Here is an 11759-nt window from a genome sequence, read left to right as displayed (position 1 = left end):
TTCTTTTCTAAACAAAATATGGTTCATAAGCTTCTACTTCAAATTGAATGCGGAGAAAAAGAGAATGATTCATTCAAAACCTTCTCCGAAATAATTTGGGAGAATACTGGTGGATTAGCAAAATAATTGAGAAAAAGCCTTTGATGGCCTTGCAAAGGATTACACCAAACGAACTCACGTCGTTTATGAGCAGCATGTCGTCACTTTAATGAACTCTCGGCTTCCATAGAAGCTATTGTAACTGTCTCCAACTCATCATCGGAGTTAGAGTCATAAAGAATCATATCTAAAAAATGAAGATCCACATATAAAAAATTAATGAGGATAGAATGAAAGAAAAATATTTCGTTGAGATTGTGAGAATTAGAGAACATATGTTATTGTTTATAGTAGAAGAATATAACCGTTTAAAAAATTATAACCGTTGATAAATATAGCCGTTGGAATGCATAGCAGAATGATTGAAGAATATGGTCCAATTTTGGATTTTGGGTCTTTATATTTTGATCAAAACGCACCAGTTGGCCACTGTGTCGGTGACTTTCTAATGATCCAATCCGTTCATACTTTACAATTGATTGAGTAGATGACCACAAAAATTTTCAACTCAATCGGAGATCAGCACAATGGCTACCCGAGCCGAATCGCAAGCCCCTATTTCCTCCAGGAAATACTACTTGATCAAGCCCCTGGAAATGCTACTTGATCAAGCCAACTCATTAATTTAATAAATAAAAAAAAACAAATACAATAAAAAAAATATTTTAATAGGATTGAATTAGAATAGAGAGTTTGATGAAGTGGGTACTAAAAATGTGACTAACTAAAATAGCAAAATAGCTTTCTAAGTTATAATTTGACTAAAAATTTAAAGAGATTGGTGTGGATGCTCTAAGCTTGGTTAATAAAATGTAAAGGTCTCTACATTCATTACTAATTGATCTTGAGTTGGATACTTTAACTTGGTATTAGAATTAGAATTGGGTATTAGGTGACTTCTCACCATTTGTGATCTAAGGGCACATATTAACAAAACTCTTATAAATTTATATTTTTATTTTATAACTATTAGATATAAAATTGAAATTTTTCCTTACATAATGGAACTATCAAAGTGACATTGTTTACCGATGCAATGTTTTCTATCATTATTTATTTTTCGACACCAAAGTGGCATTGGTGGGAGAAGTTACTGGTTGGTCTTGGGCACGTCACATGGTGCTTTCACGATGTTGTGATTGGTAAAGAGAGTGAGATTTATAAATTTATGTTGGTTGATTGAGAAACCTGAGAGATATAATGAATTGTGATTAGTAAATGGTATGGTCACCTGGCGTCCCAGGACCAATCAATAATTTTTTCATTGTTTGATGGGCTGCCATATCTCTATGTTAAAAATTTGCAAATTCTCAAGAAAAATTAATAATAATAATAATAATAATAATAATAATAATAATAATAATTTATATTCAAGAAAAAAATAATAGTAATAATTTATATGTTCCTTTACAAATTAAACAAATTTTAAAATATATATATTCTGTAAAAAGAAAATACATGTAATACAAAATAAAAAGATACTTTATTCTTTCATTTGATAAATGGTGGTAGTTGAAAGTGAAAAGATGAGAAATTGCTTGAAAAAAAAAATAATAAAAAGAGAAAAAGAAACGAACGAACGGATGGATGGATGGATGGATGGATGAAATAGCTCTGAAACTGCTCTCATTTTTAGTTACATTCTCACCGTTTGCTTTGTATTCATTCATTATAGATATAATAATGTTATGGTGATTTTTTTATTATAATAAATCTCATTATACTAACGGAAATGTGGCAGGCGCTCAAATTGGATTAGCAATTGATTTTTAGATTTCGTCCTAAATCTAATTGGGTACTTCCAACTACCTAAATCAATAGTTTAAATCATAGTAAATAAAAACAATAATAAAGTGAGCTTGACCCATTAAATCATCACTATATCCACTATTTTGATATTAAAATTCAATAGAGATGAAATTAGACAATTATGAGTCAACTTACAAAGTAGTTGTGTTTGAATTATTAATTTAGGTAAGAATTTTAAAATAATAATAATAATAATAATAAAAAGTAAGTTATATTTTATTTAAATTTTACTTTCATTTTTTTTTTCTTTTCATATACCTACTCAAATTTATAATATAAACATAGTCTAAAAATCTTTGAGGATTATGATCCACTTCCTTCCATTTCATTTTTTTTTTTAAATTGCGTTATCATGATTTTATTATTTTAAAAGTTCAAACAAAACATTTTTTAAATTTCTTATTTGTGGGCTTATTTGGTTTCATCCATGCCATTCTTTTACGGGGAAATATCAAAGTATTGGTAGGTTGAAAAATTAATTACAAATCAATGACAAATTTTATAAATATTAGTAATTAAAATTATAAATTTTTTCATAAATCTGTAATTATTTTTTTTAAAATTCACTATTTGACGTGACAACATCTGATCGAACGGAAAATTAAGATAATATTTTTATTGTAGTTGGTTAACGATCGCTGTCCAATGACTGCTTCTAAGTCTTCTCTCAGTCTTCGCCCCAAAAGAGGACATGAAGAGTCCCCCAAAAAAAGAATAAGAAAGAGGAAAAAGAACTTGAATGGGTCTTGGAGGAACCATACCACCCTACATAGGAAGGAAACCTCTCATTTCTATCCTACTTCAATATTACTAACGACACTTTTCATGGTTATTTTCCCAGTGAGTTAGTTTGATTGCATCGCTTATTATTGTATTTGAATTATGAATTTAGATAAAATTTGAAAAAAGTGAAGAAAAAAAATATAAGCGAGTGAAATAAAATTGTCAAACTTCATAATCAACAATTTCAGTGGAAATGTTCCATCATAATTTGAAAACTTACCCAAGCTTTGTACTTGCTTCTCGCAAACAACAGTTTTATGATTCAGTTCCACCTTATATTGACAACACTCTCTCTCCTATGAGAATCTTACACGAAACAAAATTTATTTAATCTTTTATTTTTTAAATAAATATAATTCAAACATATAACTATCGATATCTAATTATTTTTATATTTATATTTTACTTAACAAATCTTAAAAAGTGAACAGTTCGAATCATCGAACTCAGCCGGAGACAGAGATAACAAAGCGTTACTCTCTTTTGCTTTAAAGTAGAGAAAAGATAAGCCGGCCGGTTCAAACTATTCGCCACTAGCTAAACCGGTATAATGTTGAATGTGATGGTCTTTCTAGACGGAGGGAGAGAGAGGGAGAGAGAGGGACCGGCTTTTTTATCACATATGGGCTTCCCTTACTAGTCTTAAACACCAACCTAGATCCAGCTCAAGTTTTATTTGGTCTGGTCCAGCCCGTTTAGAATATGGGTTTGGATTCAATATTAATTTGATAAATTATGGACAAGTACTTCGTAATAGATTTAAATACGCTCTTGTTCACTTTTTAAATGTATCAATAAGTCATAAAATGTTTATTTTGCCCTGATGCTTTTTGGGAATATTGATAATTTGATAGGTGAAAAAAAAAAATTATAAGTAAATAAGTTTGGTTAATCAGATGGTTCCGTAAGTTTTCCTAAAATTTTATTGAATTGGAAGGAGCAAGACGAGCTTGGTTTGGATTGCAAGTCTTTGGATCAAATAATAATTCTTCTGTAATATCAGAGCAACTCTAAGGTTTATAGACAAGATGCCTTCTAAAATGATACAGAAAAGTATTGTACATTCTAATCATACTCTTTATTTTAGCTAATAAATTAAATTAAATTAACTAATTTTTCAAAGAAAAAATACTGTAAACATAAATAAAAAAATATAATCTTTTTATAATATGTTGTTTATGCACTTAGTGTTGACGTGATATTTATAAATATTTATTTTTTTAAATATATGATTAAATATTTTTTAAAATACTATTTTTGCTCAATCATATTTTTAAAACTAATAACGAGCTGGAACAAGTAGAGATGTAGCAAAGATTGAGAGAGCAAGCAAAAATACCTCATGTGGCACTTTTGCCTTCTTCCCCTTAGAAATACTCTTACAAACCTAAATTTAACTATCCAAAAATTACCCAGAATCATCCTTTTATAATTTAAATTTATTCTACACTTAAATCTCACACCACACAAATTTAATCTTAACCACACAATCTCTTCTAGGATAAAATCAAGATAGTTAAAGGTGGGTTGATAACATTTGTCATAGTTGTTATTTAAAAAAACAATGCGATTAATATACGAAGTTTACACATAAACTTGTCTAGAATTTCTCATGTGGTTATATATGATTCCATTTAAATGTAGCACCACAATCCAATAGATAAATCTGGACCATATATTTATTTGAAAAAATTACCATTTAATGGTAATCATTAAAAATTATTACATTCTAATAAAAAAGTTTATAATTTTTTCTTCCCACCACTAGTCAAGTTATTTTCCCTATTTATTTTGTGAATAAAATCATGTGTTTCAATTTTGTGTCCATAGGTTTTTTTTTTTTTTTTTTTTTGGGGGGGGGGGGGATATTTAAAGCCAACCTTAAATTTTTATAAGTTCTACCAACCTTAAATTTTGTATTAATTTTAGCATGGTGTTCCTTTTTATTTTTATTTTTATAAATAAAATTAGCACCTGATGTATGTATGATTGAGCTTGAGTTGAAATATTTTGGCCTTGTACTGACTCATAAGAGTAGCTCATGCAATCTAAAGAAGAACATGTTTGCCAATTCAAATACAAATTAAAAAAAAATTATTAGTACATAAATTAAAATCAAACCACAATATTTCTCAGCATAATTCACAATATAAATTATGTAATTTTATATTTCACTAATAACTTATAGATTCAATTTTTTTTTTCATTTACCAAAAAAAGAAGCTACAATATTTTGCTATTGGACTTCGAACTTTATGTAAAAATAATGTTATGATAATCATATTATTATATTTGATACTACTTGACGTCAAAATCAACGAAATTAATTAATTTAATTGTTGGTTGGGAAACAACTTATACTGCAAGTTATCATGTCATTAGTGACAACGTAAAAGACTTGTACGCATCATGGGCAATTGTTCGCTATCATGGTTGACAATGATGTGGTTTTGTCACACATTATAATGTTAGAAATTCATCCAAATTATTGATTTGTGTGAGTTTTATGTGGGCCCCAATACAAATCAATGTCTTCGATCACCATAAATCTTCAACTAGCTCCACTTTTCAGTTAAAAAAGAGTTCAATAAAGTAAACGGAATGGTCAAGTTAATTTATTCAAAACGTAATGATTTCAATCCCAACCATTTCAACCGATTTATTAATGAACGAATTAGAGTTAAATGTTTTAATGCATAACCTGTTTTTTATTTGCTTAAATCCTCCGGTTTGTCACCGGTAATTAGATGTCTGCAAACTCGAGGGAGGCAAGATGTAGACCGACAAAAACGAGTCAATTCAAGAAGTTTTGCAAGTTTGTTTTGTTCTAGCTCTTGTTCATCACTACTTCATATCATTCTGTGAAGAATGACTCTAAAAAAACAAATAATATCAATCTATTCATCATTGATGTAAATACTTGTGCAATTTTTTAGTATTGTTTTTCTAAATTTTTGTCTGCCAACCTTAAATTTTGTATTAATTTTATCATGGCGTTCTTTTTTTCTTTTTTCTAAATTAAAAAAAAATTAGCCCCTGATGTATATATGATTAAGCTTGAGTTGAAATATTTTGACCTAGTACTGACTGATACCAGTAGCCCATGCAATCTAAAGAAGAACATGTTTCACAATTCAAATAAAAATAAAAATAAAAAATTATTTGTAGTACATAAAATAAAAGCAAACCACAACATTTCTCTGCATAATTCACACCCAATTTTACATTGCTAGCAGAGGTACAAGTAGCTTAGGCATTCTTTCCTTCTCAGTAATTTTGCTCATTTTCCGGGGACAAAGTTGGTGGCATAAGCCCAAGCATTGTTGTTCACTGGATCAGCAAGGTGGTCAGCAAGGTTCTCCAATGGTCCCTTTCCAGTCACAATGGCTTGAACAAAGAATCCAAACATGGAAAACATGGCTAGTCTACCATTCTTGATCTCCTTCACCTTTAGCTCAGCAAAGGCCTCTGGGTCATCGGCAAGGCCCAACGGGTCGAAGCTTCCACCCGGGTAGAGTGGGTCAGTCACCTCACCGAGAGGCCCACCAGCAATACGGTATCCCTCCACGGCACCCATCAAGATAACTTGGCAAGCCCAAATGGCCAAAATGCTTTGAGCATGGATCAAGCCAGGGTTGCCCAAGTAGTCAAGTCCACCCTCACTGAAGATTTGGGCTCCAGCCTTGAACCAGATGGCCTCACCGAACTTGACACCGTTGCGGGCCAAGAGCTCTGGGAAGACACACCCAAGAGCTCCAAGCATGGCCCATCTGCAGTGGATCACCTCAAGCTCACGGTTCTTGGCGAATGTTTCTGGATCAGCTGAAAGCCCAGCAGTGTCCCAGCCATAATCACCAGGGAATTCCCCAGTGAGGTAGGATGGGGGCTCACCGGAGAGTGGGCCCAAGTACAAGACCCGGTCTGGGCCGTACCATGGGCTACCCGATGGGCCTGGCTTGCCAAAAGACTTCCTCATGCTGATCCTTCCTCTGCCAACGAGGTCTGGGGTGGAAGGAGAGAGTTTCACCGCCTTTCCGGCGAAAGATGGAGAAGAGAGAGCCATTGTGGAAGCAGCCATTGGATACAGAAATGAAAACTATTGAAAGGAACGCTAGTTTTTGTTCCAAATAAGAGCTAAAGATGGGTGCTTGTGGCTTGAGTTTGATGGGTTGTAATAAATAGTGACTTGGATTGGCCTGGGGCGCTTATCTTTTGGAGATTGCTATCTCTATTCTCATTGGTTGGTGACATTTTGAGAGCTTAATATTGCATGCCCATTTGGCAATCTCTACCCCACTTGATGACACCCATATGGATTATTTTAAGCACACAAATGTATCAAGAATCTCATGAAATGTTATAAGTTCTTTCCATCCACCAATGGAAATTGTTTTTTTTTTTTTTGAACTGATCCACCAATGGAAAATTGACACTTGTATAATATCAGATAGTGTTTATCTTCATAGAAACAAAAGTATACAATAATTGCATGGCAGCACCATGAGTCATCCTGCCAAGAAAATGTACTCCATATGTTTTGTAACCAATGGAATTCGGACCCACTTAAATGCGTGGTGGGAAATTCTCGGTCCATGGTATACATATCCCCCAAATTACATTAAGGTAGGATTTGCATTATGAATTTAGATGGGGAATTTAAGAAAAAAAAAAAATTATAAGTGAAATGTGAATATAATATATTTATGTATTACTAATATTTTATTTATTTTTTTTATTATTTTTAAATTTTTATTCAAATTTATAATTTAAATATAATATAAATGAAGTTTGAGCTAATGTTTTACAATGGCCCTGTTTGGTGAGCCACAAATTTTTTACAACCTCATTAATTAATATCTAGCCTTCTGGTGTGACTAATGAGCGGGAAATGCGAAAACTAGTCATTGTTTAGATTATGAATTTGGATGAAAAAATAAATGAAATGTGAATAAAATATAAATTATTTTTATATTTATATTTATATTTATTTCTTTTTCTAAATCTCTATTCAAATATTTAATCTAAATATAATGTTAAACTCTAGCATCAAGAATAATTGGAGTAAAGTAAGACTGAGTTCTTTTCAAATTGTGCTTTAGTGAGTTGTACAATAATTTACTATTTTTTTTAATCATTGTTAATGCATGTAAAGCATAATTTTTATATAGATTTAGCACAAAAGAATAAATATTAATTGCAAATTGTGAGTTTATTTTTTATTTCTAGATTACAGTCCTGATAAGGGATCGATCAACCAATATTACTAATTATTGATTGGCTTGTAACCTTGTACCGTTAATGTTTGTGTTTTAAAGCAAGTTTAATTGACTCTCTAGTGTGTGAGTTCCAATTAAAAATAAATAAATAAACAATCACACATAACAATCTAGACATTGACTCATCCAATCGACTCGAAACCATGCTCCTTTGCATACCATTAGCATTGCAGCACCATTGGACACTGTAAATGGATAAAATTACTGCCTAACTATTACCTCAGGTAGGCAATTGACATATCACAGAGATCTACATATGGTTCACTTATATCCCATATGATCCAAAGCTTTATATATTGGATGATATAATCCCAAACATACACTTGGTAGCCACACATTGGCCAGTGTGCAAGTAGTAAAAATCTTGGTGGATTAGAGAGTGCCAAGTGGATGGAGACCCAAACAAAAACACAATCTTAGGCACCCAATGAGAAGAGAGAAAAAGATATCATAAGCTAAGGAGATGTCTTGCTCTCACCATCTATTAATACCCCCAAACACCCCCTCCATCTTCCACCACTAACAACTTCTTCCTACAACTTTCAACTACAACCAACCCTTAACCAACCATGGCTGCCTCTACAATGGCTCTCTCTTCTCCATCTTTCGCCGGAAAGGCGATAAAACTCTCTCCTTCCACCCCAGACCTCGTTGGCAGAGGAAGGATCAGCATGAGGAAGACTGGTGGCAAGCCCGTCCGATCCGGTAGCCCATGGTACGGCCCAGACCGAGTCTTGTATTTGGGCCCACTCTCTGGTGACCCCCCATCCTACCTTACTGGAGAATTCCCTGGTGACTACGGTTGGGACACTGCTGGGCTTTCAGCTGACCCAGAAACATTTTCCAAGAACCGTGAGCTCGAGGTGATCCATTGCAGATGGGCCATGCTCGGCGCTCTTGGGTGTGTCTTCCCCGAGCTTTTGGCCCGCAATGGTGTCAAGTTCGGTGAGGCTGTATGGTTCAAAGCCGGGGCCCAAATCTTCAGTGAGGGTGGGCTTGACTACTTGGGCAACCCTAGCTTGATCCATGCTCAAAGCATTTTGGCCATTTGGGCTTGCCAAGTTATCTTGATGGGCGCCGTGGAGGGCTACCGTATTGCAGGTGGGCCGCTCGGTGAGGTGACCGACCCACTCTACCCGGGTGGAAGCTTCGACCCATTGGGCCTTGCCGATGACCCAGAGGCCTTTGCTGAGCTCAAGGTGAAGGAGATCAAGAATGGTAGACTTGCCATGTTTTCCATGTTTGGATTCTTTGTTCAAGCCATTGTGACTGGAAAGGGACCATTGGAGAACCTTGCTGACCACCTTGCTGATCCAGTGAACAACAATGCCTGGGCTTATGCCACTAACTTTGTTCCCGGAAAGTGAGTGAAAATTTAATTTAATTTTTTAAAAAAAAAACAAAGGCAATTTCGGTACCATGTGAATGTGAATTTGAGAATGTATGATGTAAATTGATTTGCATTAATGGAGAAAATGGAAATTCTGTGTTCAATTGAGTGAATGTTGTTAATTTTGATCTTCTTTTTTTTTCTTTTTTCTTTTTTTCATGGAATTAGTAGTATTGTACTGTCTAATGGGTTGTTTGGATACAGGGTAATTGAAATCAACTAATTTCTTCTCCATTTCAATTTCTTCTCGTCTCTGAAATAAGTGTCTGCTTTGTTACATTTTGGTTCACAATTTTTGTTGTTGTTGTTGTTGTCTTTTTTTTTTTTTGTTGTAAAGTTGTAAAATGCCCTTCTCGTCATAAACTGAAGTGTAATCATTCGGGTACTACAGAAATTAATTAGAAAAGTTAAAAAACTAATTAAAACATAACAGATGGCATATTCTAAATGTAATCAACTCCTGTGGTATATTATTCAGAAGGGATTGTACAATATCAGTTGATGTGGCATCTGTGAATGATCGTTATTTTCAAAGCTGGATGCTTAAGGGAAATTATTTAATAATTTTAGAATATTACGTCACTAATTACTTAGTCTCTTGTTATTCCTTCATTCCTAACATAAATCGTAAGCTCCTACCTTTTTCTACCAATCAAAATCTTATGAAGTATCACATATTCATATTCCGAGAATACCTGATGGGGCTATTAGATGGTTCTTTTACTTTCTCTTTTTTTTTTTTAAATGACCCAAAACCCTTTTTTTTTTAATTTCGGACTCACTACTGCAATGTAAAACCTTGGATGTACGCCAATGCCCCCACAAGTATACATCGAGCAAAGCCGAGGAGGTTCGAACTCGAACTCGAAATTTGTTGCTTCATTGAAAAAAGTCTCATCGCTAACTAAGCTCTACCCCAAGGGGCTATCCAGGCTTGTTTGTGATGGCTACGAAGTTGTTTCTGTTTCTGCTGAAAATTGGCCATTAGTCTAGATGAATTTTGTTCTTGGGATATATTTCGACGTGAGCCTGTTATTAATAGCTATTTTATGTGTCCAACATGTTTGTGGACAGAGTGTCCATGTGTTAGACATAATCGCGTGGCCTATCTGTTGGATTTATTTTCTAGTGTGGCCCAATAGCTTACATATTTTTACATGTTTTATTTTATTTGGACTCCACAATTAGATAAAACCAATATTATATATAAAGTTCAGTAATTAGAATTTTAATATAATCACTCTTCTAAGATAATAAAGAAACCTTGATGGATTAGGAATTCTTCTGATAGAGTTTATCTGGCCCTCTTCTCTCCTCTATATAAGGATGGGTGACTCTCCTTCCTTTGATAGTATTCTATCACTCTAAGTTTTATAGTCATCCTAATGAAATGAGAGACAGAGAGAAGAAGGTGAGCCAAGAATTAAAGGTTCAACTATTAGGGGTATTTTCTTAACTTCTCTAATTCAATGGCTGACAAAGGTATGTTCGTTTTGTTCTTGAGTTGTATTGAATTCAAGATCCTGTTAAGTTTAATTCCGCATTATTATTATGGTTACATGTATTATTAATACTTACATGTGGTATCAGAGCTTTAGTTTGTGAATCAATACATTTTGGAATAATAATATATTTATGAATATTGTTATTATATTATAATTATAATTATTCACAAAAAACATACTTTTGTTTATAAGGTTTGAACTCTGTCAGCATGCGATGTGCACTCCACTAAGTATGCACATCATGGACTCCCTCACTCACAAGACAACATGATCTATTAGGTCCTAACCTAAATAAGAGCACAATCCACTCACTTTGTTTTGTGATTTGTTGGATGCAGGCTTTTATGTAATTCTATATGCTGTTCATATGCATGTTTTGATTTATTATCAATTTTAGTGATAATAATTTTTATAATCATCATAATATGATATTAAATTGCGTGTATTGCTTGCCGTTATGATAAAGTGCATAAGATTAAAAGCAATTTTATAATTTGTTGAATCATTCGATCTATTAAAGAATTATGATTTTACCTCATCTGATTATATGCACTTATTGTTGATATTTATATATGTTCATGATTTAAATTTGATATCATGATATAATTTTATGACATTGAATATTAAATATTAAAGTGGTTAATTCATATTAGGTGTAATTCTTATTAACCATTATATGAGATATTCATGATTGTTATATTACATGATTTTGATATATAAATATTCATGTTCGTCCAGAGTTATTATTATTATATTGGTAATTGCAATCACATAAAAGAAATTTTAGAAATCATAAAATAGTGATTTCATTAAAATTGTGATTGAATTAAAGATAATTAAATAACTCAAAATTAATGAATAGAGAATATTGTTGGTTAGTTCCGTATTCATAGGGTT

The 11759-nt window shown here is 32.8% G+C and overlaps 2 protein-coding genes across 2 annotated transcripts; one reads left to right on the top strand and one right to left on the bottom strand.

The window, feature by feature from the left end:
* Positions 1-5802: 5802 nt before the first annotated feature.
* LOC114299812 (chlorophyll a-b binding protein 21, chloroplastic) lies at positions 5803-7015 on the bottom strand. The gene has a single exon (XM_028244640.2). It carries the CDS (start codon positions 6767-6769, stop codon positions 5972-5974), a length of 798 nt encoding a protein of 265 aa, XP_028100441.1. The 5' UTR covers positions 6770-7015; the 3' UTR covers positions 5803-5971.
* A 1458-nt stretch (positions 7016-8473) lies between these two features.
* LOC114299811 (chlorophyll a-b binding protein 21, chloroplastic) lies at positions 8474-9461 on the top strand. Its single transcript, XM_082886426.1, is given in 3 exon segments — positions 8474-8999; positions 9002-9041; positions 9043-9461. Coding segments are annotated over 3 exon segments (795 nt in total). The 5' UTR covers positions 8474-8536; the 3' UTR covers positions 9335-9461.
* Positions 9462-11759: the final 2298 nt, after the last annotated feature.

The sequence above is a fragment of the Camellia sinensis genome, chromosome 9, assembly GCF_055761805.1.
Source record: "Camellia sinensis isolate YWXY chromosome 9, ASM5576180v1, whole genome shotgun sequence".
NCBI classification, from domain to species: Eukaryota; Viridiplantae; Streptophyta; class Magnoliopsida; order Ericales; family Theaceae; genus Camellia; species Camellia sinensis.
This window is presented reverse-complemented; position numbering and strand designations above follow the sequence as displayed.

Coding starts and splice junctions, on each gene's coding strand:
- LOC114299812 (XM_028244640.2), bottom strand. CDS start 6,769: ATGGCTGCTTCCACAATGGCTCTCTCTTCTCCATCTTTCGCCGGAAAG.